General features: G+C 50.3%; 1 protein-coding gene across 3 annotated transcripts in view; it reads left to right on the top strand.

Annotated features, from left to right (window-relative positions):
- The window catches only part of GIGYF2 (GRB10 interacting GYF protein 2), a 105,480-nt gene that overhangs the window by 68,189 nt on the left and 11,322 nt on the right, over nucleotides 1–25,969 (top strand). For 2 of the 3 annotated variants that reach the window (XM_075530346.1, XM_075530347.1), the window contains 15 exons: nucleotides 2,855–3,034; nucleotides 8,032–8,249; nucleotides 8,344–8,506; nucleotides 8,603–8,791; nucleotides 11,395–11,591; nucleotides 12,499–12,658; nucleotides 14,374–14,540; nucleotides 16,048–16,139; nucleotides 16,221–16,328; nucleotides 17,237–17,337; nucleotides 18,595–18,695; nucleotides 20,190–20,351; nucleotides 22,064–22,222; nucleotides 24,009–24,218; nucleotides 25,739–25,861. In XM_075530346.1, the coding sequence (XP_075386461.1) occupies nucleotides 2,855–3,034; nucleotides 8,032–8,249; nucleotides 8,344–8,506; nucleotides 8,603–8,791; nucleotides 11,395–11,591; nucleotides 12,499–12,658; nucleotides 14,374–14,540; nucleotides 16,048–16,139; nucleotides 16,221–16,328; nucleotides 17,237–17,337; nucleotides 18,595–18,695; nucleotides 20,190–20,351; nucleotides 22,064–22,222; nucleotides 24,009–24,218; nucleotides 25,739–25,861 (2,330 nt within the window). The remainder of the gene's footprint in view (nucleotides 1–2,854; nucleotides 3,035–8,031; nucleotides 8,250–8,343; nucleotides 8,507–8,602; nucleotides 8,792–11,394; nucleotides 11,592–12,498; nucleotides 12,659–14,373; nucleotides 14,541–16,047; nucleotides 16,140–16,220; nucleotides 16,329–17,236; nucleotides 17,338–18,594; nucleotides 18,696–20,189; nucleotides 20,352–22,063; nucleotides 22,223–24,008; nucleotides 24,219–25,738; nucleotides 25,862–25,969) is intronic. The other variant, XM_075530348.1, reaches the window with a different exon arrangement.

Genomic DNA, 25,969 nt, shown 5'->3' with positions numbered 1-25,969 from the left:
CAAAACAAACTAACAAAACCATATTGTTGAAAACAAGGGGGGAGGGGTCGAAACAGAGACCCAAAACCTATCTGTAGACCCACAGAAGGGTCACAAGGAATCAACCAGGGCACAGTAAAGCACCAATGAAACACACAACATTCCTCTGGTTCCTTGAGGCTTCATCACCCCCACTGTTATGACCTCAGTCACTAAGGGCTAGATGGGAGCATGTGTACCACAGGTACAGATAAGAGATAAGAACTCATGACACAAGGGATCCAGGAACAGGAATTGGGAGAGCGATAGGAGGGTAGGGGGAAGATGGGGAGAGGAGGGGAAGAAGGGGAAACCGATGACAATGAGCAACACATAATACTCCCCCCAACCCCTGGGGGGAACGAACAACAGAAACGGGGGGGGGGGGAGGGAGAAAGCTGTTGGTGTAAGATAATGGATTCTTGTAAGAGCTTTAAGAGCCCCCAATAAAATGATCTTTTAATTAAAAAAAAGAAAAAAAGAAAAACAGTCAAATGACATATAGCACTGGGCAAGTCTGTTGTAGAAGATGTTGAACAGCAAGGACTGTATCATCAGAATTATTTACTGTCAATGAAAATAAGATTATAAAGTAATAGGCATACTGATTGCAACTGTGAAATAATTATAAAACCTACTTACAGATAAATAGAATTCTATTTTTAAGGTTGTGAGATTATTGCTGCTATTTTTAATAACTAATTTTTCAGTTTTTCATCTATTAGAAAAAATTATAATAACCAGTTTTTGACATTGCCTAAGTGCCATTCTTCCTACGTTGTTCCATTTACTCCTTTTTGAAAGAGTGTAAAACAAGGATTTGACTTCCATCCGTTATGCGTGTCTTTTCTGACTGACAGTTGTTGGTTTAAAAGTCATTGCCCATTATTAATTTTGTGCACCTTTGGGGAGTTCTTCATTTTATTTCTATAGGTATAGCTACACTTCAAGAGTAAATGAGTACCAGGAACTTGGTTGGAAAAGTTTATATATCCTCTATTTGTTCTGAGCTAGAGCATCTGGCGGGCAGAGCCTGGTCTTCTAAGCCTGTGAAAGCGTGGAATGTGTCTGTCACCAAATCACCAAGTGTTAGACTTAGCATGCACTCAGTCTTTGTGGAATCGGTCTGAAGAGGAGGCTTTGTGTCTCATCTGTGCCATTTAATAGTTCCATGTGGTGTTGGGCAGTTCACTTAGGTAACCTTTTTACCTTTTACTACTTTATTAAGGTGCAATTGACACAGTAAGCCATGTAAAGTGTACAGGTGCTTTTTTTTTTTTAAATTTAAATTTTAACTATTCTCTCTCCTCCTGAACCTTCCAGCAACACTGGTCAATTCACTGCCCTCTTAGCTTTTCCTTTTTAGAATGTCAGGTAGGGTAACTTTTAGACTGCTGACTTTCCCTGGGAGACTATAACTTTTACTATTGTAAATGGAGGGTGTCCGTGAGTTCTCCCGTAATTTTTTATGATAGGTTTCCAGCTACTGTCAGCTCACATGTGGAATGGTGCCTAAAGAATTCCTTGGCACAAGCCAAGATGATTCTTGGTTTTGGAAAGTGCCACATTAGTTGGTCTACCAGAAACTCACTTGAAGGGGACCTCTTGAGGATGGAGCAGGAGAGCTTAGCTTTGCATCCTGTCCCAGAGCAATTTGTGGGGTACCTCTACCTATTATGTATGAAGAGGGAGGCCCGGTGGCATACTGGTTATACATTGGGCTGCAAACCTCAAGGTCAGTTGCTCGAAACCACCAGCCGCTCCTCAGAACGATGAGGCTTTCCGTACCTACAATGAGTTAGGGCCTCGGCACCCCCCAGAGGCGGTTCCACCCTGCTCCATGGGGTCACCGTGAGTGGGTGAGAGTGTCACGTGTGAGTGCTCACGTGAGTTTAGAATCCGTTTTGGCATAAAAGAGAGGTTGAAGTTTATAGGTCACTTGATTTGAGTAGAAAAAATAAGATGTGTTTCTATGGGACGTTTATCATAAAACACTGTCTAGTACAAACCAAACCAGAGTACAAAGAGACACGAGGGTGGGGTCTGTGTGCATGAGCAAGGGGTGGCTTATATGCAGCACCGACTCTGGGAGAGTTTGGTAGAGGTTCTATTGGAGGTGCAATGTCAGGTGGTTGGTAGGAGGGGAAGGGAAGAGGTGTCTTATAGGGTCTTACAGGAGAAAGGTTTCCTTTTCCTCTGTGTGCCTTTAAAAACAAAACAGTACACATAGCATTTGTTTAGAATTACTTGGGGTATGGGAGGAAGAAGTAGGAATATTTCTCCCCTCCCCCATTAAACATTTATTTGACAGGAGATTTGAGCATGGATATTTACCTTTGCTATGTAACTGTCTCCACTGATGTAGGGAGTCAAGAGTTTTGAAAGTTTCTTGAACCTAGGTCCTGTGGGAGGGAATGAGTCTCTAGGCCCGTAGTCTCAGATGCTACCTACGTCAATTGGCATAGTGTAGCCCACAGTCTGTGCCCTACTTCCGTGAGTAGAGACTGGGGTCTTAAAAGTGCTCGGGAGCAGCAGGCTAAGGTGTACGCGTTGTGAGAGCCCTGTGTGGAGGAAGTGAGCGATGGCCGTTGGAAGATAGTTGACTCATGGACCACACGGACATTCGTTCCCACAACCCTGAGACTAGAAGGACTAGGGGTGCCAGCCAGGCAATGACGACGATCAACTGCTCTGGAACCTGGATGGGGGGGAATTTGAAAGACGAAACAACAGCAATCACAAAGAGGGGTGGGTGGCAGTGGGTGCCTTTGGAGAAGGCAGGTAGATTCATGCTGTCTGTTAAGAGACTTCTTTACTTACCATTGTTGCTTTACAGGGAGACCAAATTTTGAGGAAGGTGGACCAACATCAGTGGGGCGGAAGCATGAATTTATACGATCAGAAAGTGAGAATTGGCGCATCTTCAGAGAGGAACAAAATGGGGAAGATGAAGATGGCGGTTGGCGACTAGCCGGATCCAGAAGAGATGGAGAACGATGGCGGCCCCACAGTCCTGGTAAGAGCGCTGCACCGGGAAGGGGGCTGCACCACGCAGGGTGTGCTGTTAGGAAACAGTGAGGTCATGCGAGTGAGCGGAACAGATACAATGGTGACAAAAAGAAGGGTCACATGAGTTACCACCTTCAGCTTTATCATTTAATAATACAGAACAAAACTTGAATGCGACATGTCCCAGCACATCAATTCTCTGGCTTGAAATCACCATTCTAGGTCTCCGGAGGGGGAGGGTGGCAGGGTGTAACAGAGCACTGTTGTCCACTGTGAACACAAGAGGGCTTCCTGCGGTTTCTCTTCTAAATCTTGTAGACTTTGTTTCATATTCTTTTGTACATAAAAATGTTTAATTACATGCTTACTTGGGAATATGTCCTCCTACCCCTCTTTCCCCCACACCCCCTCACGATATTTTTCCTGCATAAGAATGGACTTATTCTTTTTTTTTTCTTCCTGAAAATGTGATTTATTATGTGAAGAATAAACTTTAAACTCGGGTCATAAACATAATCACCAGTTTATTAATTGTTTTTTGGCCCTCTAGCCTTAGATAAAAGGACAGAGAGTAGTTGTGAGGAGCAGTTTTTAAGTTCCTCAGTTTGTCTCATAAGAATGCTTCAAACTGTTCCTCCCTGACATTAGATATGCTGGCTATTGAGGACACTGGTGCTTTGTGTTCAAAGTGCATGCCCCACTGGAGTGCTGATTCGGGGCCTCATGATAAGCAGATGCACCTCAGGGTCAAGTCACGGGGTCTTGCAGAACGCCCAGCACTTTGGGGTGTGCACAGGATGCCTGTCTACGGCAAGGCCACAGTCATTTTTAAATTAAGGGGCTAACAGGACCACTGGGGCAGGTCTAAGGACCCATCACGCAGGCACAAAAGAGTGTTTCCTGGAGGTGCAGGTGCAGAACGGTCTTCCCAACAGTTCTTCTGTTGTCTCTTGGTGAGGTTGGGGGTGGGTGGGGGCAAGTGTTCTGTCATCAGTGGGCATTGTTGCCTCACAGGGATCCAGGTAGTTCTCAGCAGCCTGTGCCCCTGGCAACCGAGTTTCCAGTTCTCATTTAGGCAGCCGGGCACTTGGTGCTGAGCTTGCCCACACGTATGCTGAAGGGTTTGTAGACCGTGTTCCCAACCAGCGGTCACTGAGAGAATGGACAGGATCTGGGCCGGGAGAGAAGAAAACTTCCAGCTGACCAAAAACAAACAAGGTGAATGTTTTGAGAGTTGAGTTGTTTCTGGGCCCAAATGTCTGCTGTTGATTCTGCTAAAGGGAGGTAAACAAAGTAAGGACGAGTGCTGTTCTTCTCCACTGGCCCCGCCCAGCATCCCAAGTGGGTCGATGATGGGCCAGAACCTTCCTTAACGTCTTTCAGCTAGCTCTCTCTCTCTCTCTCTCTCTCTCTCTCTCTCTCTCTCTCTCTCTCTCTCTCTCTCTCTCTCTCTCTCTCTCCCTCTCTCCCCCCAGCTTTTTCTCCCCCCTAGGAGTAGACTTTTATGTCTCGTGTTTGCCATCAGGGTAGCAACTTTCAAATATCTATATTCCTTTTTCAGACACTCTAGGGCAGTGGTTCTCAACCTTCCTCATGCCTCGACCCTTTCCTACAGTTCCTCATGGTGTGGTGACTTCCAACCATAAAATAATTTTTGGTGCTACTTCATAGCTGCAGTTTTGCTACTTTTATGAATCAGGCGACTCCCGTGAAAGGGTCTTTCGATACCCACGGGTCACGACCCACAGGTTGAGAACTGCTGCTTTAGGGCATAAAGGGACTTGTGAGACTGAAAAAGATGGCAACAACTTTTTAAAAGGAACAATACTTTCTCCTGTTTTTAATCCAGCTTACCAAGAGTGTAGTCTGACTATAGAAGTTATAATAAGCAAATTTCATAGTTCTTATTTTAAAAAGCCCACTGCTGTTAAGTTGATTCCGATTCTTTTTTTTTATTTAATAAATCATTTTATTGGGGGCTCATACAACTCTTATTACAACCCATACATACATCAGTTGAGTAAAGCACCCGTATACATTTATTGCCCTCGTCATTCTCAAAATCCACCTTCCACTTGGGTTCCTGGAATCAGCTCAGTTTCCTTTTTCCCCTCCCCCTCCCTCCCCGCTCCCCCTCCCCTGATTCTGAGTCCTATGAACCTCCTGGGACTAATGATGAGAGCTTATCCGTGGGGTCTTTGAGTAAGAAGTCTGTCTCCTCTAGAGTGGTGGGGGTGGGGGTGGGGTCGAGTGACTGACCTTTTGGTTAGCAGTCAGGACCGAGAGCATGCTGTGCCACCAGGACTGCTTGGTTTTGTGAAGTAGATGGGTGTTTACTTACCAGATGATTATTTTCACATTCTAAAAACTCAAACAACTTATTAAACCTCCCAGTGCCTGCCCCTGCCCCTGCCCCACCCCTTTGTTTCCCTGCTCCCCCTTTTAGCGCATTACCTTCCCCTTCACCAAGTTAACCCTTCTACTGCCTCCCCCTCTCTTCCCCTCCTAACCGTGGGAACTGTCAATGTCTGCTTCTTTTGGTATGAAAGGTTTTCTTGATTTTTTTTTCTTTAAATAATACTGATCTCATATAGTGTATTTTTGTGATCGACTAACTTCACTCAGCATCATGTTGTCCAAGTCCATCCATATCATGATCACAGTGTCATCATTTTTTAACAATGTTAAATCTCCCTGGGAAGAAAGACGAGGCAAACTCACATACAGATTCACAGTCTTAGAAACCCACAGGGGCAATTCTACTCCATCCTTGTAGGGTAGCTATTAATCAGAATCAACTCGATGCCAGTGATTCCCCCCCCCCCCTTCGTTTTTGGTTTTCTGCCTCAGCATTGAATTATATGTCTGTACCAGAGTTTATCCATACTTCCCTCAGTCAGCATGCGGTTTGTTTCCATCTTGCTGTTGTGACTAGTGCGGTGGTAGTGTGGTGCACGTAGCTGCTCATTGCGTGGTCCTTAGTTCTGTAGAGGGTGTACTAAATAGAGGGATTACTAGGAGCCCTGGTGGTGTAGTGGTTACGAGTTGGGCTGCTGTCCTTGTGGTCAGCAGTTCGAAACTACCACCAGTACCCCGTGGGAGAAAGACCGGGCTTTCTACTCCTGCAAACAGTTACCGTCTTGGAAACTTGAAATAAATCAGTGTGTATTCGATGGCAGTAAGTTTGGTTTTTGACAGAGGGATTGGTATTTCTATTCCCAGTTGTGGGATTAGGGAATGACTTGCCTCCTTCCACGGTAGTTGTGCTGTTTTATAGGCCTCCCCCCCGCAGTGTATGAGAGCGGGGCTCCTTTCTGAGAGTATGGTTAATCTTTCATTAGAATGTAAGTACACTTCTTTTTTTAAAGCATTTTATTAGGGGCTCATACAACTCTTACCACAATCCATACATGTACATACATCAATTGTATAAAGCACATCTGCACATTCCCTGCCCCAATCATTCTCAAAGCATCTGCTCTCCATAAGCACACTTCTAACCAAAATGATTTCAAACCTATTTTACCGTACGAAAGTAGTGTCAGCCTTTTGCCCAGCTGCAAAGCCTGGTACACGCATTAAGGCAGCGCTCTGACCTGCCGCCCTCTCAAGTAGGGCTCACAGCTGGGTGGGCTTGGGCTTGGGCTTGGGCTATGACTAAAGCCAGCTAAGTTGTCCCCTCTGGAAGAGGCCAACTTGAGAAAAGTCTTAAGGAGCACTCACCAGATGCCTGGGAGGGCAGATTCCTCTTGGGGCAGGGAGTGCACATGTGCACAGAAGTGCACTGTTGGGAAGGGATGGGAACAGAGGATCCAGCAAATTAGCGTGGACACGCCGTCGAGCAGTGACTCTGGGTTTGCATGTCAGCTCTCAGACCCTCCAAAAGGTCGCCTCTGGTCCTGGCCTTCTTTTTTCTGTGTGCCTGACACAGAGAAAATGGTCAGTGAAAGAAAATTCTAGTCAATGAAAGCCTGCCCCTCTCCCTGAAGGCTCAGGCAGGTTGTTTCTCCTTTCTCTCACAAATAACTGACGAAGGCCTAGGATTCAGAGGCAATATCTGTTCTTTTGGAGAGTAATTGCAGTCAACAGTGTCACTGCTAGGGTGGACTTAGGATCGTCCTCGGGGCTGACACCCAGAAATGGAAACTCCCTAGGGAGCTTTTGGAGCCCTGCAAGGGCAAGTGGAGCCGGCCTGTTGCTGCGGTGATGTTGGGTTGGATGGAGGCCACTTCTGACCTGCCAACAGCCTCGGTGCTCCTGCTGCTGGGGCTTTAGGATAGCCAGCATTCTGTACAGCCTGGGGGCCACCTCACAGCCTCTGATTCCATGACTAACTCCTTGTTGGGAATCAGGGCCACAGCTTGGAACAGGCACTAGCAAGTAGGCCTGATGCGTCTCCTACTCATCCCCGGGTGCTGACCATACCTGAGAGGAATGAGGTGTGCGTGGGAAGCTGAACCTTAGAGAAGGCGTGGGCCTCCGTGTGGGAAGAGACAGCCCTGCCTAGGTCTCTGGCTGAGGGCCGCAGAGGGACTCTCCAACATTTCAGTTAGCTCTCTGCAGCTTAAAGAGGCATAGCCTTTGCCTAAAGCAGTGGTTCTCAACCTTCCTAATGCCGTGACCCTTTCATACAGTTCCTCATGTTGTGGTGACTCCCCCCAACCATAAATTATTTTCGTTGGTACTTCATAACTAATCTTGCTACTGTGATGAATTGGGCGCCCCCTGTGAAAGGGTCGTTCGACCCTCAAAGGGGCTGTGACCCACAGGTTGAGAACAGGTGGCCTAAAGTGTCCTTAAAAGTACTGGTTTTACATGTCACTTGTAAAGTCAGCATGCCCCGCGGCTCCGTCCTTCCTGGACGCTAAGGGCTGCTGGCATGCAGTGAAGGCTTCTGCTCCCCGAATCTCGGCGCATTAGCCTCTGCGTGCCCGCTGTTGTGGCTTTGCTGCGAGCCCTCGCTATGGCCCCTCTCAGCCTTGTGTCCTCCCTCGCCTCATTCAGACGGCCCCCGCTCCGCAGGCTGGCGAGAACACATGGAGCGGCGGCGCCGCTTCGAGTTTGACTTCAGGGATCGTGATGACGAGCGAGGCTACCGAAGAGTGCGCTCTGGCAGCGGGAGCATCGATGATGACAGGGACAGCTTGCCGGAGTGGTGCTTAGAAGATGCCGAAGAAGAAATGGGCACTTTTGACTCATCGGGAGCATTCCTCTCTCTGAAGGTGAGAAAATGGTTGTTAGTACCATGACTCAGACCTGCCCTCCACCTCCTGCCAAGGGTGCTGTTGACCTGTGCTGTTGACTTTCTCCGGACAGAAGGTGCAGAAGGAGCCCATTCCAGAGGAGCAGGAGATGGACTTCCGTCCTGCAGAGGAAGGGGAGGAGTGCTCTGACTCTGAGGGTAGCCATAATGAAGAAGCCAAAGAACCTGATAAGACCAATAAGAGAGAAGGAGAGAAAACAGACAGACTAGGTGTTGGTAAGGTTTATTTTGGTCTTTTCCCATTTTAAGTGTGTTTCTGTCATCAGACGGGACTTCCCTAAATTGTTAAATCAAGATTACTTTGTGCTACAGAAGCCAGTGAAGAAGCACTCCAAACCTCTCCTTCGTGTGCTCGAGCGGGCACTCCTGCCGATCACCCACCCCAGGAAACCATGCAGTTGGAGGGGCAAGAGGAAACCCAGACGGAGCAAACAGAAAAGGTGGAGGAGGAGAGTCGAACGGAAAACAGTTTACCAACCAAAGTGCCCAACAGAGGAGACGGTATGTACGTGTGAGAGGAGGGGCGCCCTCCAGAGGCCAGGATTGCCCGGCTCAGTGCCTGCCACTCAAGCTCCTCCTGGTGGGCGGGGTCTACCCTAGTGACACAGTGCTTCCCAGGTTCCAGGCAGAATGGGCCTCTGGGGGCAGAGCTCACCTTTAGAAGCTCTGCCTCAGAACCCACCTGGCACCCATCTCCCGCCCTGACCTCACCATCTGTGCATTCATTTCAGTCCCCAGCAGACCGCTCAGCAGCTGGGTGTGGGTCCAGCCCGCGTTATCAAAATGTGACAGTTCCAGGAGAGGCAGAGAAGATGTGGTCTCATCTGTGCAAGTCCTTCCCTCATCTGCCCTCTCAGAATGGCATGAGCGGCTGTGTCTGGCTGATGTTGTAGGGGTGGTTTTAAAATTGCTCACCCACGACCATGCCTCCTCTTTGTTACACCAAAAAGTAACACCGTAGTACCCGATGTTAAAGGGCCTCCCTCCTACGCCACTGGTCAGCCACCCTCGGCCCCCGAGGCCCTGCTCACCTGCCTCCGTGTCGCATCATTGGTCAGGTTTCAGGCCTAGACATTGCTCCCAACCCAAAGCCCCAAGCTGTCTCTGACCTGATGGTTTCTGAAACCTGTTACTATCTGAAATCAGTCCCTCGCCTCTCTTTGCCCATTAAACTAATATTTTGGAGGGCTTGGACCAGAGATTTCTCTTCAGGTTTTTAAATTTTATTTTTTGTTGTCTGGAACATCGCTGAAGTGAGTGGATGAATTTAGCGAGTATTTGAATCCCTACTGTAAATAAGTGGCACTGGGGCCTGTTGCATGGGCCATTGTGTAGGCAGTAGGGAAGCTTCATCAGTCACCTGCCCTGCAAGTCCTTCCTGGTGACCCCTTGCATGGATGGTGCATGCCTGGGCCTTATTGTGGAAGATGTCTAGATGGAACCCAGACATGTCTATTTTGAGAAAGCTTCCAAGATGTGCCTTAAAGGTTGACACTGGATTTCTAGTTTGTAGGGGTCACAGAAGGTGTGAATGGGTATTCTAAGGCAGGTGGGAATGGTTTGAGTTCCCTGGTGGCCAGCACCAGGAGGCCACTGGTGTTGAAGCTTGTCTTTGGACAGTAAGTCAAATCTGGAGATAGGAGGCTGGATTGAGGGAGGGCCTCCCAGCCGTGTGAGGAAGTGGAACTGCGCTGGGCTTTGACAGGACCGGCCCAGGTGGGAGTGTGGGGGTGAGGAGGAGGAGGAGGAGAGGTGGGAGAGCGTGCTGGAGCGTGAGTGCGGCAGCGGTGCGCCGGGCAGCTTGTTGTGCTGACAGATGGGCTGCCACGTGGCCTGCCAGTCCCCTGTGTGTCAGCACCGTGTTGGTACAGCGCCCGTGAGGAAAGCAGCAGCAGTTGTTGCACCCAGCCACTGCCTGGCCATGAGGGAAGAGTGGAAGTGACGGAGATGTTGCTGTTCACAGGAACACCCATCCGGGAGGGGAGAGAGTGCTCAGTTTGAGCCTTGATTCGGAGGAGCTTGTGGGAGAGGGGAAGAATTAGCCAGGAAACAGCTGGGAATGAAGGACCTTGACCTCTGGAATGTGGTACGGCGGCTAGATGGGCAGAGTGTAGGGCCAGAGTGAGAAGGAAGAGCAGGCTGAGAACCCATTCAGGAGTCCATCCCCTTTGAGAAGGTAGGTGATGGGGGAGGAACCAGAGCAGAGGCTTCAGAGGAAAAGTAGACCGGGGACAGGGGGGAGGGGGGTTGAGTGCAAGGGAAAATAGGAGGGAGACTGTTAGATGTGACCAGGAGGGGGGCAGTGAAGACCAAGCAAGGCCACTGCTTCTCTTGAGAGAGAGAGAAGCCTTATCGGGAGGCTTATTGGTGTAAGATTGTGGCAGGTGCGGGTGGGTCGAGAAGGCATGTATTGGGTGTTCTCTTTGAAGAAGTTTGGCAAAGAAAGGAGAGAGTGAGACTGAGGAATTCAGAGAAGCTCTCACTAATGGAACAAACACGGACGGTCTAATTACTTCCATGCTGTGTCCTCTCCCAAAGCCTGCACACCGAGCAGTTGGGATTTGGACCTGGCCCTTGGGCTGCTGGCACAGCGCACCCTGCACAGGAATAGTGGTTCCCACACCATGTAGTGAAGTCGATGGATTATGACTTGAGATACAGGTGCTGTACGAGGTAGATCATTCTGAAGATTTTAGGGCATTTTCTTACCTTTGAAGCCCACCAGCAGCTCCATGGGCTGCCCAATACTCCTGCCAGGGTAGTCAGCCTCGGAAACTGTATGGTGTTGGCCCCGAGTTGGATTTGTGGGTTTGGTTTCCTATTATTTTTTTACTCTCTGTGCCCAAGCGCTGAGTCTGATTCTGCTTGAATCCAAGACATAACGTGTGCACCCCACCCCCTGGGAGGTACTCCAGTTACCATCTACCATCCATGGCCGATGTAGTCGTTCTCTAGTGTTGCCTCTGTTCCCAACACAGTCCACATCTCGGGCCCAGCTATCCAGATGCCCGCAGGAGACGGAGGGAGAGGAGTGCCCTTCCTGAGAAGGTCTCGTCATTGCCCATTCTTCCAGGATGTTCATCTGCCTCAATCTTTCCCTCTAGAAACGGTTCCTGAAGTCCAGCAGCCCCCGCCACCGACTCCTGCAGCTGCAGCCTCTTCCCTCCTCGTTCTGTCGCTTCCCACTCCCAGTCCTAGCCCTCCCCTCCGGCCAGTGGGAACGCCAGGCGCCAGCGCTCCTGGTATGGGCAGTGTTTCCACAGAGCCCGACGACGAAGAGGGTCTCAAACATCTGGAGCAGGTGAGCAGCAGGTCTCAAAGCGACACAAAAATTAGAAAGTTAGTGAGGTGACTCCAGACACCAAACTTCTGTGCTTTGTACATTTTACGCTCTGGAAAAGTTTGTCTAGTATTTATTTGAGTAGTTGTCTTTCAAATCATTTCATGCTTTTAAGTTTCTGCTATGTCGTAGTCATTATGTGGTTATTTTTGCTCTTCTGAGGTTGCCCTCAGCTGTTTGCTTTTCCTTTTGGAAATCAATGGAATGCCAGCAATGGTGACTGTGAGCAGCTGCGCATGGGCACCGTGTCCGCTGTGGTTTTTGCCTCAAGTGTAACTGGGAAAATAGTCCGTTAGCTGCTCGGGATATTGACGTTTTACTCACTTCTCTAGATTTTGCTGAGATTGTGAGGTGTGGAGGAGGGTAGCGCTCGCTCTCCTCTCCGTCAGGGAGGGCTGGCTAGTGGTGAGGAGAGCGTCTTACAGCAGCATGCGCAGAGCTTTATTTGCAACTAGTTTGGTTGGGTCTTTTGTCCTGTTTGCATCCGGGCTTTCAGAGGGCTAGTTTGTCCAGTTTAAAATAGACCAGTGACTTCCTGGTTTAAAAACCACTCTTCTTAATGTGTTGGTTAGAAGCCTGGGCTCTGATCCTAGCCAGTTTGTCTTCTACTTAATCATTTTGAGACTTGCATAAGACTTGACCCCTCTTTCACCCTCAGTAGAATGGGGACAATATCTTTCTCACGGCATTGCTGGGAGAAGTAGACGGGTCCTTGCTTCGCTCCTGGTGTAAGGCCTTTCACAGATCCAACAGTTTCCAGACACACCGTGGACGCTGTGATTGTCTGCACAAGGATCCATTTAGGATTGTTTCCTCAGTCTATCCCACCCCCCACCCCCCACTCCCGTGTTTGTGTTTCTGCTTGTAGCAAGCTGAGAAGATGGTGGCATATCTTCAAGACAGTGCACTGGATGACGAGAGGCTGGCATCAAAACTGCAGGAACACAGAGCAAAAGGCGTCTCCATTCCGTTAATGCACGAAGCAATGCAGAAGTGGTATTATAAAGATCCCCAGGGAGAAATCCAGGGTAAGCCATTTCTTCTTAGTCCGTACAGATGGCATTTGCCGCCAGGTTCTAGAGGATGTTATCCTGAATAGGTATTAGGAAACTAAATCAGTTTCCTCCAACATTTACCATCTTAGTGGGGGGTGGGGGGGGAGGCAGGTGTCGTCGATGAAAACAGGGTGAAGCAAAGCAGGATGTGATGACTCGTGATAGGGATGTAAGGACAGTGCTGCAGCTGCCTCCGCCCAGTGCGTTGACCTGTGAGTTGTCTGTCCCCAGGCTCTCTAGTGAGGTCCAGCCTCACTTCTAATAGTTGATGATTTGTGCCTTGTGTTTTGTTTTGTGTCAATCTTGCTGGAAGTTTGTAAATGTTCCCGATTTTTCTAATAATCAGTGCTTTGTTTCATTGATTTTCCTTTATATTTATTTTTAAGTTCATTGGTGTCTGCTCTGTATATTTCCCCCCCTTTTGCTTGCTTAGGATATATTTTGTTATTCCTTGTCTAGTTTCTTGAGGGTTGGAGCTTAGATTACTGACTTGACACTTTGTCTTTTTTTGGGGGAGGGGCAGGGCTCTTTTTAAAAACGTCATTTTATTGGGGGCTCATATAGTTTTATCACAAGATATACATGCATCCATTGTGTCAAGCATATTTGAACATATGTTGCCATCATCATTTTCAAAACATTTTCTTTGTATTTGAGCCCTTGCTATCAGCTCCTCATTCCCCCTCCCTCCTTCACGAACCCTTGATAATTTGTAAATTGTTATTGTTTTTCCATGTCTTACACTGACCAGTGTGTCTCTTCACCCCCTTTTCTGTTGTCTGTGCCCCATCATTGTGCTTGGTTCCCCTTTCTCCTAGGGGCTCTTTTAATGTAGGCACTTAGCAATAGACGGTCTCCTCTTTCTAGCTGTGTCCCATCTTCATTTTCTTCTAGTTCAGTGTCTCAAAGCGACTTCAAAATGTTTTTGTGAAAAATGGAATTAAAAGATGATAGAATTTTTCCATTAACCTTTGAAGCCCTCGTGTGTGTTTTCATTTTGTTTTCTTTAATTTTCCTCTTTTGACCTTGGGCTTTAGAAGTGTATTGTTCAGTTTCTCAGCATTTGAGATTTTCCGGGTATCTCTGTAATTAGTTTCTAGTTGATTCCCTCATGGTGGAAGAACATGGTCTTCATGATACCATTTAAAAAATTCTTTTCAGCTCTCTTTTATGAAACTGGCCAGTTTTGACACAGGTCCTGTGGACACTTGAACACACGTGTGTTTTGCTGTCGTTGAGTGTCCTGTACATGTTGGAGAGCTCTTCATGGCCGAGGGTCTTGAGTTCTTTCTCCTTGATGATCCGTCTGGCTGTTTTCAGAGACTGAGCGAGGGTTAGGAGGCTGTTGAAGTCTCCAGCTATACTTGTGACGGTTCACTCTCAAATCTGTCGGTGCGTCTTCAGCTCTGCCTTGTAGTGCGGACACATTGAGAGGTGGGGTCCGACCCTTCTCTCTTTGCATAAAACTGTGCTGAGAAGTCAGGATCGATAAAGCAAAGCTCCATTTCCAAGTGATGCCTGCTACACCACCTTTGGAAAGGAATGAAATTAAGGTACCATGCAAAGTGCTCAGTGGGGTTGCCACTTGAAAAGGTAGGCGGCACCTCTAGATGAGGGTCAGAGAGATTCTTTGCAGCTGTGCAGCAACGAGGATTCCTAAGTGCCCTGCTTTGTTGGCGGTCCCGCAGGTCCCTTCAATAATCAGGAGATGGCAGAGTGGTTCCAGGCGGGCTATTTCACCATGTCTTTGTTGGTGAAGCGAGCGTGTGACGAGAGCTTCCAGCCTCTTGGTGACATCATGAAGATGTGGGGAAGAGTGCCTTTCTCGCCCGGCCCCGCCCCCCCGCCGCACATGGTATGTACATGAGCTCACTGTGTATATGTGCCGGTACTTACTTCTCCGTGAAAACACAGCTTCATGTCACACATGGTGGAAATCACGAAGAAATTCAGGAGCTGATTTGGAGCCTGTGGGTGTCCTTTAATGATCTGTCCAAAGTCAGCCGTTTGTGCTCTTCTGCTTCCCTTTTCTTTTCTCATTTTGATTTTTGGTAAAATCCATTTCGACGACATTTGCATGTACAAGTCAGTGACGTGGATCGTATCCTTTCTGTTCCCAATTTCTCTACCACCATTATCGTAAACACATAGTCCCTGAAGCTCCCCAGCAAGACTGTGGGCGTTCCTGGATTGGGCGTAGTTTTTCTCCCCAGAGAGTGACTCACTCCTCAAAGCTTCTTGATCATTGACATCAGCTGGTAGTTTCATGCTGACATGACAGGGAGCCTCTGAGTCCTCCTTTGTCTCTAGAGCCCCCGAGAAGCCCAGCTCTTCCAGGGAGATCATGTGTGGGAAACAAGGCACAATATGAGAGCAACTTCTTGGTCATTTAAACAATAAAGTGAATAGAGATAGATCTTCACAGTGCACACAGCCGATAACTGTGGGCACTTTCCCATCTTCAAGTTCTGTGCCTGTTCTCTGGTGTGCGCTCACCCCCACAGCCCCAGCGTCCTGGGGTACCTCTCCACAGATGTAGAGTGAAGGTCAGAGCCTCTCTTTGACCTCCCAGAGCCTGCCCAGGCTGACATCTTGCCTTTCTTTGGGTTAGTGAGAGAGAAAAAAAAGAGGCCCCTGAATTTCAGGTGACCCCACCCCCCCAGACTGTGCAGACTCTCATCAGTGCAGTAACAATCTAAGCGATTTCACTAATGATTTGCTTGAGTTTAGTGTGTGTCATCTTTAGACTGTATCTCTTTTTATCTTACACTTCACATTTTGTTTATCTTCTCATTGAACTTGAAAAAATTAGATCTGGTCTTCCCTGTTTGAAATGCAGTACAAAAAGAGGGTTTTACTGTACTTCCTTCCTCCCCCTTCTGTACTAGTGTCAGTGGAGACCACCTCGTTTGTGTGTACAGAGTGGGTTTTCAAAGCTCATTCAGTGTAGTTTAAGCTGGATCAGCATCCTTAAGAAAGTGTCCTTGTAGGTGTCCTGGCTCCATGAAACATGTCAACTTTAACAATTTCCTTAGCTCTCATAGGCTTCCCCCTCTCTCGGGCTTCTGCTATCTCCACATTGGTAACCCAGGTGTGAGTAAGGTGGGAGGATGTGAAGAAGGCCTGCCAGGGGCAGCCATAGGAAGCACCGCTCAAGGGCAAGGTGGGAGGTCAGCTTAGGAAGTGAGGGCTCTTTTCCACCTAGAGGAATTTCTTATTCTACAAGGTGTCATGGTGTCATTTTAAAGATGCTTCCTGAGAGGTGGGCATGGGTGGTGCTGAGGTCCCCTATGGTAAGTGGCACTTTCCTGCTTCTGCTTCTGTCCTTTGCAATGGATTGAGTGGCCTCTCTTCACTCCCAGGGAGAGTTGGACCAGGAACGACTAAACAGACAACAGGAGCTCACAGCCTTATACCAGATGCAGCACCTCCAGTACCAGCAGTTCTTGATACAGTGAGTGCGCGCATGCCTTTCAGAGGCTCCGTCGGTGCACTCGCGCGTCCAGCTGGTGACGCCGTCTCTTGCTCGTTGCAGACAGCAGTATGCACAGGTTCTGGCTCAGCAACAAAAAGCAGCCTTGTCCTCCCAGCAGCAGCAGCAGTTGACGCTCCTCCTCCAGCAGTTCCAGGCACTGAAGATGAGGTGGGTGGTCACCCTGTGGTGTGTCTCATTGCATGTGTGCGCGCTCACCTGCAGACTGCATGACTCAGAGAAAAAAATTCTGGTATCAGAATAGCCACTTGCAGCGTACACCTCCATGTGGTCGGGGTATCAAAACAGAAGAAAGCTAGGAGTCGGTAAGCTCAAGGTAAGACATTGGTTTCCTCTTTCACTCCTGGAGGGTCACTGTGGAATCATAAGTAGACAATAACGAGGACACTGGGAAGCAGGGTGGTGTGACAGGAACAGCAAAAGCATTTGTCTGGGGTCACACTCTCACTGTTACCTGTGTGGCTTCAAGATAGGCTAGCACACAGGTTATTGATGTTTTGAAGGTATTCTGTAAGGAATAGGAAATTAGACTAGCTGCCTTGAAGTTTTTTTTGTTTTTAAGATCATTGTGTAGTTGAGTTATTGTTGAGCCCCCGCTCTCAGAAACCTTCTTCTCCAGTTCAATCAAAAGTGGTCTCATGTTTCTCTTGGGCGTTCCCCCACACTGTGAGGTGGGCAGGTTAGGTTAAGGGGCCTCTAAGAAGTCCAGGGACTACGAGAGACCGAGCTAAAGGGCAGACTTTGGACTTCGTGTGTCTGGGCGTTTTCATTACATGGTGCTCCCGCGGCTCTCTGGAAATGGTCAGGATGTGTTAGGATAGTAGGTGTACCCCCTTTTCAGATGTCAGGATCTCCTGGTCCCTGGGATTAGGGGGCCCGTGGAGCCTGCCCATGCCTTTGATCTTTGGCTGTGTTGAGCATGAGTTAAAAGCAAGGAAAGAGTTTTCTGGCTACGTGTCCTGGAAAAACTAGAAGTAATAATAGAAAAGTCCTCTTTATTTATCATGCTTACTTTTGCAAATACCAGACCAGTCTGCTTTGTCGCTCCCCTCTGACAGGCTGTCTGATCAGAGTGTCCTCCCCCCAGTCACTCGGCCGGTGTCGGTGCCAGACACAGGCTCCATTTGGGAGCTTCAGTCGTCAGCCTCACAGTCGACAGGTAAGGACAGAGACCAGCGTTTCTTATCACTGTCAGGTTTTAGATTTGGATAATAGTTTGTGTTTAACTTTTTAACATTTGGGGGTATGTTTGGTATTGAGTGCCAATGAAAATTTCCTTTTTTTTTTTTTAAAGTGGAGCCCAGTAAAGGGTTGAAGGCACTGCTTTGTTTTTTTGGGGGGAAGGTAATGTTGACAACTACCCTGTGCAGGATTTGCTAGATCGCATTGAGTAGCTCCCGTTTCTTGTGTTAGAGCCAACTCTGATGTTGCTCAAGCCAGTGAGGAGAGCCTTTCTAGACGCAGAGTAGTGGGAGCCAGCCTTTTGAATCACCCCACGGAAGAGAAAGACCTGCCTGGAATGAACACCTTGTCTCATCCGCTGGTCTTTCTGCATCAAGTTAGAAAATTTTGAGATTGAGCTTTTGTTAAAGTCTTGGCATTGGGCACGGGCTTCTGAAATGAAGGGTTGGGACTCACAGAGTGGATTGTTGGATAGTCCTGTTCGGAGGCTCTAGTTGGAATTGAAAAATCCCAGGAGCCCTGAGCCTTGATGCCTGTTTTCAGACTGCCCGTCCAGGTGGTGGTTCTCTCAGCAACACTGTTCTGGGGTGGTGGGGACTTCCTCGGCCCCGGTCTCTGCTCTGGCCACTTGCTTTCTCTTGGTCATTTTTGAAACTTCCCAAGTACTTAGCTCACATTTTTGTCACCAGGTTTGTGTGGATTCAAGGTCTTTTATACATAGTCCATGGGTTTTATACTATAGATATTATTTATTAGCCCATAAATTGACAGGCATAGGCATTAGGAGATAGGGACTACTGAGGGGTGATGTCAGCCAACCCAGGGGGCATGGGGACACAGGCTCAGAATTGATTTTATGCTGACTTTCTGCCCGTCTGTTGCCGGGACAAGAGCTACCGGCGAGACCTGCCCAGACTCCTTATCCCCACTCTCCTCGCAGTGGGTCGCAGGGTCCTGGGGATGCCCTGGGCTTTGGAGCAGAGGACACTTGGGTTGGAAGCCTAGCAGGGCCATAGGCTTGGGTGGGTACACAGGAAGGTTGCAGAACTGCCTCTGACCCTTTGTTTCCTCCTCTGTGAAAATGAGGTGATGGACAGACACCTTCTAGGGCTTGTTGAGTAAATGCTGCTACTGCCCTTCTCTCTGCATGTGGGGGGGGAGGCCCACTGGCAGTCTGGCCTTCTGGGTCAAGGAAGTGGCCTCGACACTCCCCCCCCCCCCGCTCGTCCTACAGGTTGGGAGGGCAGCAGCGTGTGGGATCTCCCCCTGGACAGCACGACGCCGGCACCTGCCTTGGAACAGCTTCAGCAGTTGGAGAAGGCCAAGGCTGCAAAGGTCTGTGGCGTGCATGATGCGGGCCTTCCTCTCGGCCGGCTGGGTGGGCTCCCCTGCCGCCCAGCAGCTCCCTCTTTCCGAGTCTCAGTGTGTCCTCTCTCCCTGAAAAGCTCTCAAACTTCATCCCAGAATTCAAACTGGGCGAGTGGTTATGTGTTTGACCTGAATCACCATGGCCTTTTGGCCCTTGTTAAGTTCCATTAGACTTGGCGCCCAGACTTGTCACCTGCGGGACACCTGTGCAGAACTGCCCATGCCCTGTCGTGTAGTCTATGTTTCGGGGCTGCAGCATTTGTATGCACAACGCTGACTTTAGACCCTGTGCCTGTCGCATTTTCTGGACGAGCTAGGAACGGTAGAGAGCACCTATCTACCACCTCCCATCACCTAGCGCCACGGTCTGGCTTCTCACACTCCCAAGAACGCCTAGTTGCTCCTTCACGCTCAGTGCACCTCTGTTGCCTGAGATGGTGACTCTCTTCTTAGAGTGCCTGATCAGGGTTTGCCTCAAATGAGGCCCTAGTCCAGATACTTCCCGAGGGCCTTCCTATTCCCCAGTGTTCTGTGTGGCGAACACGTTCTTGATGAAGGATGGGCCCTTCATGGGGCTTGTGGGTCTGCCCCAGGGAGGGAAGGGCATGACAGTGACAGGGTAAACAAGAAGCCCACCGACCTGGCAGTGTACTTCCAATGCTCTGTCTGTGAACCCACTTTCACTTGGGAAGGGGTTAGGGCTTAGCCCAGTTGCAGGGTTTGGGCATAGCTGTGTAGAAAGGAAACTGCATGCGGACATATTGTGTCCCTACACTGCTTCCCACACTACCCAGGATCCCATCTGGCTGGGAGCACACTCACATTCTCGCTTGTTCACGCTCAGATAGGTGGAAGGAGAGGAGAGTAGGGGTGGTGAGACCAGCAAGCCGGGAACAGCCGTGTCGTCTGGGCTGTGCTACATTTAGATTGTATTTTCAGGTTGAAGGGTGCTGTTGAAAGTAAGCTGGGTGTGTGTGTGTGTGTGTGTGTGTGTGTGTGTGATGTTTTTTGGCGGAAAAAGGTGGCACTCAGCTGCAGGAAGTGGTCGAAAGAGGTACATGGGAAATGGAGAGGCTGGGGTGTGGGTGAGGATAGTGAGGTGTGCCTGGGTATTTAGGGAAAATGGGTGAGAACAGGAGTCTCCTCGCCTGGAAGAGCTCTTCTAGCCTGTCGCACCAGCAGCTTCCTCACACACTGCTGACTCTGCCACTCTCTGCCTACCCTGTGTAGAGAAAAGGGACAAGACCCTCAAGCCAGCAGTGCGCGGGCCAACATGCATTAACGCCATGTAGTATGGTGTGGTTAGTGACTGTGGAGTGTGGAGGGAGGTGCCCGTAGGGATGAAGTGCATCCGTTTGGAGGGCGCGACGCGGCGAGCACAGGGAGGGTGTATTGCTCAGTGATGTCCGTGACCCGGGCCGGACTCCAGGCAGCTCAGAGGACTCTGCTGTGTATTCCCAGCTGGAACAGGAGAGGAGAGAGGCAGAGTTGAGGGTGAAGCGGGAGGAAGAGGAGCGAAAGAGGCAAGAAGATCTCCGCAGGCAGCAGGAGGAGCTTCTCCGAAGGCAGCAGGAGGAGGAGAGGAAGAGGCGGGAGGAAGAGGAGCTGGCTCGAAGGAAACAGGTACACAGCCCACTGACCCCTCTGGGGGTGGAGAGGGCAGAGACCCTTGGGGGGCTGGGAGGCAGGGGCGAGCACCTTTAGAAAAGCAACTGTTGGCAGGGCGTCTTCAGTCTGACTAGGTCATTGTGACGTGATGTCCTGTGTGGATTTCCTGCAAATTTGTAAACCAGTTAGATGCCTGCCTAAAACCACGAGGGAAGTAACAGGATGCAGCCTTGGATGCCATAGTTTGAAGGCCAAGGGTGCCCTGAGAAGGATCTCTCTCTGACGCCTACCTCTGCCCTCACCGTGCTCTTCTCCTGGGTGCCTTCTGCTGTCACCTCTGTCCGTTCTGCAAAACCATCCATCGAACCCTTCCATTGCCGTCCAGCGGGTTCCAACTCGTCGTGAGCTTAATGGACACAGTAGAACTGCCTGTAGCGTGTCCTTACAGAAGCTCCCTGGCCCATCTCTCGCCCTCGGAGCAGCTGGTGGGTTTGAACAGCTGACCTTTGGTTAGCAGTTGAGTGTTTAACTACCGTGCCACCAAGGCTCGATGGAACTACACAGGCCTTTTGATTTTTAAGAGATGTCATTTGTCCTCTGTTCCTTCATCTTTGACATGTGATGTCATTTTCTCTGCCCAGTATGCTGTTCATGTGACACCTTCTATTGTTTGTTGATAGGAAGTGTCATTTTATAGAGGTATTTAGCCACAGCCTTGTTTTTGGTGGCGTGAAAGCCCTTACTGCTAAGTCTTCTGCTTAAGCACCTGTCACTGAGGTCTCACAGCCCTTTCTGTCTATTTGCTCATTGGCACTACTGTTTGGGAGTCTTCTCTTCCTATGCCGGTCCTACCTTCTTCCTGGGGTGTATTGATAGACTTAAGTGAGACACACCACCCTGTCAGAGCCCCATAGTCTGGTCTGTACCCTTTCGTTCCTACACGGTGGTGGTCCCAAAAGGTACTCTGACCATCTGACGTTAAGCTTCCATGTTACTGCTCTGATTTCTTTGCATCGAGTGTATGTTGCCTTCTACAGGTGGGACGCCATGTTGCAGGGAAACCATTTGATTCTGTTTTGTTCAGCATTTCCTGAGTCCGTCTGATGGGCCCTTTTCTGTGTAGTACGTGGTACTGTCGGTGGAGCATCTCAGAACATGCTCTCCTCTGTAGTGGCTTCTTCCCACCTCCCAGGTTGGCTGTTTCTCCAGTGGGAAAAACAAAAGGTTTCCTCCTTCCAGGAAGCCTTCCCAGGCCCTGGAGTATGTGACCCGAAGAGCCTTCGTCGTGTGTTGCTGTTGGACAGCTCTTTTTAAGTTTATAGTTTTATTGGCACATTGCCCACATGTCATATGACTCAATAGTTCAATCATACCAAGAAGAATTATATCATCACCCCAGTCAATTTTAAAACATCTTCTTTCTCTTCCTCTCTCTTTCTATGGTTAAATTGCTCCTGAAATGCTTTGTGTGATCACAATCAGTTCAAGTGTTCCCTCCCCGCTCTTGCATGTATCCTCTGCTCCCCCACCCGCCTCACCCTCCCTGTCTCCCACCCCCAACCTCCTCTCTAAACCCTTGCATCAGTTCTTACCTCCACACATCTACTCCTCCTGTGCTTCACACGCGGGGAAACCCAACAGAAACAAAATGAGCCGGTAGACCCCTTTCTGTGTCTGTTGTTGATTGCTGCTTCAGAGACCCTCAGCCGCACCCCTTTTGTCGCTAGGAAGAAGCTCTGCGCCGCCAGCGGGAACAGGAACTGGCACTGAGGCGGCAGCGTGAGGAGGAGGAGCGGCAGCAGCAGGAGGAGGCCCTACGGAGGCTGGAGGAGAGGAGGAGGGAGGAGGAGGAGCGGCGCAAGCAGGAGGAGCTGCTCCGCAAGCAGGTGCCTGGTGGGGGGGGGTTGCTCAGTGCCGAGGGCTTGACCAGTCTGCGCACCAGTACTGTACTGTGGGGGCGAGGTGAGGCGAGGCGGTGCGCCCATCCTAGGAAACCAGCACCTCCACGTGGCTCGTTAAAAGTTGGCAAACGGTCTTGGGACCGTGTGGATGTTGAGGAAGATTGAGAGTCCCTGCACCCCCCCCCCCCCCCGGCCCGCTGTGGTGATTACCGTCCTGCTTCAAATGCAGGTGCCCCTGGTTTTAAACTGGGGTCCTTCTCTGTCCCAGAGTGCCACTAGTTCTTGTGCCCGTGGGCTCCTCTGGGCTGGGCAAGTGTCTCAGGCTTCCTTTGGCTGTGGTGGCTGGGAAGGGTGGACAGAGCGCTGGCATCTGGTGGGACTCTGGGCTGGGCTTGTCTGGGGCATGTCTCCCGGGGTGGCTGCTCTGGGAAGGAGGCCCCGGGCAGTGAGTGCTGTGGCCCTGTGCGGGCTGTCCGTGCTGACGTTGGTCACCTGGCTGAAGTGGGGGCTGCCGGGCTTGTTCTCCCCGTGCCCTGGCTATCTCCTTTGGTAAGAAGTGACTTCCCACAGCCCCTTCTGAGGAGGGGGCAGAGACCTGTGTGGTTAGCTTGTGATAGAGCTGGGCTCTTGATTGGACCTCTCTCTTGGAACCCCTCAGCTCCCATTCCACCCTTGACACGTCGTCAGCTGCGGGGAAAGGAGGTCCTGGGAACGGGGGTGTATGGACTGGTGTTGTGGCCCAGGCCCAGGGAGCACTGCGGTTTGTCTTGTCTTGTGTGCAGTGAGCAGGCTTGCAGAGGCACAGGGAGGCCTGAGGGCACAGTAGGATGGGGTGGTGGGAAGGAAGCAGCAGCAGGCAGAGAGAGGAGCCTGGTGAGGGAAACGTGACAGACGGAGAGGCAGCCCTGTGAGCACCTGTGGGCCTGAGTTCCGGATAGCTGAGACGGGCTGGAATCTGGTGGTCTTGAAAAGGTGCTTTGGTTCCAGAACTGTGTGCAGCCTCCTGGGGCCTGAGGTCAGGCAGCTCTTTGTGCTCAGCACACCGTCAAGGCGGAGGCTCTGTTGCACTTGGTGCCGAGGTGCGTGTGGCCCCCTGGGGATCAGTATTTCCACCACCAAGTCAAAGGGGTGCTGCTCTGCCAGCAGCTAGCCCTGTGTTACCTGCCCAGTGCTCCCGCCTCCTGGGAGGGAGGGTGGTTTCTGTGAGTTCGCTTTCCACAAAGACCTAAGGAGCTGCCCGTTGTCATTAACCCAAAGCAGAGGGTTTCCCTTGGAGCAGAGAAGAGGAGTGCCTGTTCCATAGGCTGCTGTTGCTCTCAGTGCTTCTCCACACCCAGTGAGCACCTTGTGGCGCTGTGGTGGAGCTCTGAGGGGCTGCTTCGGAGAATTAAAAAAAAAATCTCACTGCTCTTGGGTAGATTTAATTCATGGGGACCCTATAGGTCTGACAAGATTACATCTTAACAGGAGCAGAAAGCCTCATTTTTCTCTTAAGGAGCAGGTGGGGATTTTGAACTGCTGACTTTGAGGTTAGCTGTTCTGGGGTTCTTAACCACTGTACCAGTAGGGCTCCAGTCGGGTCAGATTTGGGTAGTGTGTTTTGGGGTGTCTGGGGTGCTCAGGAAATGGCAGCTGCTGTTTGGTTTTCCAGAGCGGACTGGCTTGCTTTCCATCTTGTGTCCCCAGGAAGTTTGTGCTTTTCAAAGACCCAACGTTTTGTAGACTTTTCTTGTTCTTCACTATCGTTTCTTTCCTTTTTCTTTCTGGAAAGGAAGAGGAGGCTGCAAAGTGGGCACGGGAGGAGGAGGAGGCCGCGCGGCGGCTGGAGGAGGACCGGCTGCGCCTGGAGGAGGAGGAGCGCAAGAGGAAGGAGCTGGAGCTGCAGCGGCAGAAGGAGCTGATGCGCCAGAGGCAGCAGCAGCAGGAGGCACTGCGCAGGCTGCAGCAGCAGCAGCAGCAGCAACAGCTGGCGCAGATGAAGGTAGCGATGGCGGTGGCAGGAGAGGCCAGTGCCCTGTGGATGGTTGGATAAAGTCGGTGGTAGTGGAGTTGCCCCTGATGAGTGTGGAATAAACAGATGGGGTTGGGACATGAGCAGTGAACCGGGCCCTGCTAAGGAAATGTCTCCTGTCCACATTGGTCACCTCCACACGGAGTCTTTAAGGAGGGCAAACGAAGTAAGTAACCAGGCTTCTAGGGTGGATGGGGCTGTACGAGAGAGGAACCAGCACAGTGTGAGGGGTGCCGGCAGGGCTGAGGCCCCTAGGGCTGTGTACACCCTGCTTGCTTGGGACTTTGCAGTCTGCAGAAGGAACAGCACATGAAGGACTTTCACCTGGGGGACTGCACTGTCATCTTCACAAGAGCATGAATGATGACATGCTCAGAGACCCAGAGTCAGAAAGCCAAAAAGGAAGAACACAGCATATTTCAACCTGCAAGAACAGAAGAAAAAAAATCAAGCCTCTAAGGGCTGTACTGAAGGATGATGTGGGCTAAAAAAAGGGGGGTGAATGATAGAAGAAAATGGAAGGAACCCAAGAGTCACGGTACCAACAAGAACAGGTTGACCTTCAACCAGTTCAGGAGATGCGTGTGACTGAGAGCCAACGCTGTTAAACGAAGGCTCCAGAGGCGTGAGGCGTGATGGAATGCCAACGACCAGGCCTCCACAGACTGGTGCTGCGCCGGAAGCATCCACTCGTCTGTGCCAAGCATGTGGACTATAGCTGCCTGGCCGGCCAGCTAGAAAGAGATGCATGTTGTGCCCCTCCCAAAGAGCGGGGCTCCCACAGAATGTTTCATCACTCCCATACCCAAGTAAGAGCTTTAGTGACAGAGCGCTGCCGGAGAGTCGAGCCAGATTCAGAAGAGGACATGGAATAAGTGAGGCCATTGCTGGCCTCTGATGGACCTCGGCAGGAAGCAGAGTATCCTTGAAAGATGTTGCTCTGTATGTCGTCGACTGCAGCGTGGGGCTGTGTGGAGCAGTAGGTGTGCCTTGTGCTGAGAAGCACGGGGGTTGACTCCCTTGGAAGAAGCTGCCTTGTGGGACTATGAATGCATTCAGACCCCAAGCAGTTACTGTACACAGGTCTGCCTCTGCTCTCCCTTCAGTCTTCATAGGATTGGTGGACTGGACGCCCTGCTGCCTTGCGGGATTAATCCCCCACCCCCGTCTGTTTGTTGATCGCAGTGCTTGCTACCTCCTTTGACTTGATCTGACTCATGTCGCTTTGTGTGTCAGTGCCAGGTGTAATGTGCCTCACTCCTGAGAGGGTAGATCAAATGCGTGTGGGTTCCATTCCGAATTGTTTAAAATCATCCAAGGTTCGGGGCGGGCAGCAAATGCAGTCTGAGACATTAGGAGCGGGGTGTGACGGGTTCAGTGTTGTAAGTCGAGCCACGGTGGGACTCAAGCTCTTCGGGTGTGCACACTGCGGCCTTGCTTCTCTCTCCTGCCCGCCAGCCCTCACAAGAGCCTCTCCTTCCTCTTGCCAGCTTCCTTCTTCATCCACGTGGGGCCAGCAGTCCAATACAACAGCATGCCAGTCTCAGGCCACGCTATCATTGGCTGAAATCCAAAAACTAGAGGAAGAGCGAGAACGGCAGCTTCGAGAAGAGGTGAGCTTCCATGGTTCAGGTAGGCTGGTCAGTCAGTGTTCTGGGTAGCGAGTCGCTAGTGACTGAAGGAAACAGTCTCTGGTAGGACTGCCAGTGTGGCTATTGGGA

Source organism: Tenrec ecaudatus, chromosome 13, assembly GCF_050624435.1.
Source record: "Tenrec ecaudatus isolate mTenEca1 chromosome 13, mTenEca1.hap1, whole genome shotgun sequence".
In the NCBI taxonomy this organism is placed as follows: Eukaryota; Metazoa; Chordata; class Mammalia; order Afrosoricida; family Tenrecidae; genus Tenrec; species Tenrec ecaudatus.
This window is presented reverse-complemented; position numbering and strand designations above follow the sequence as displayed.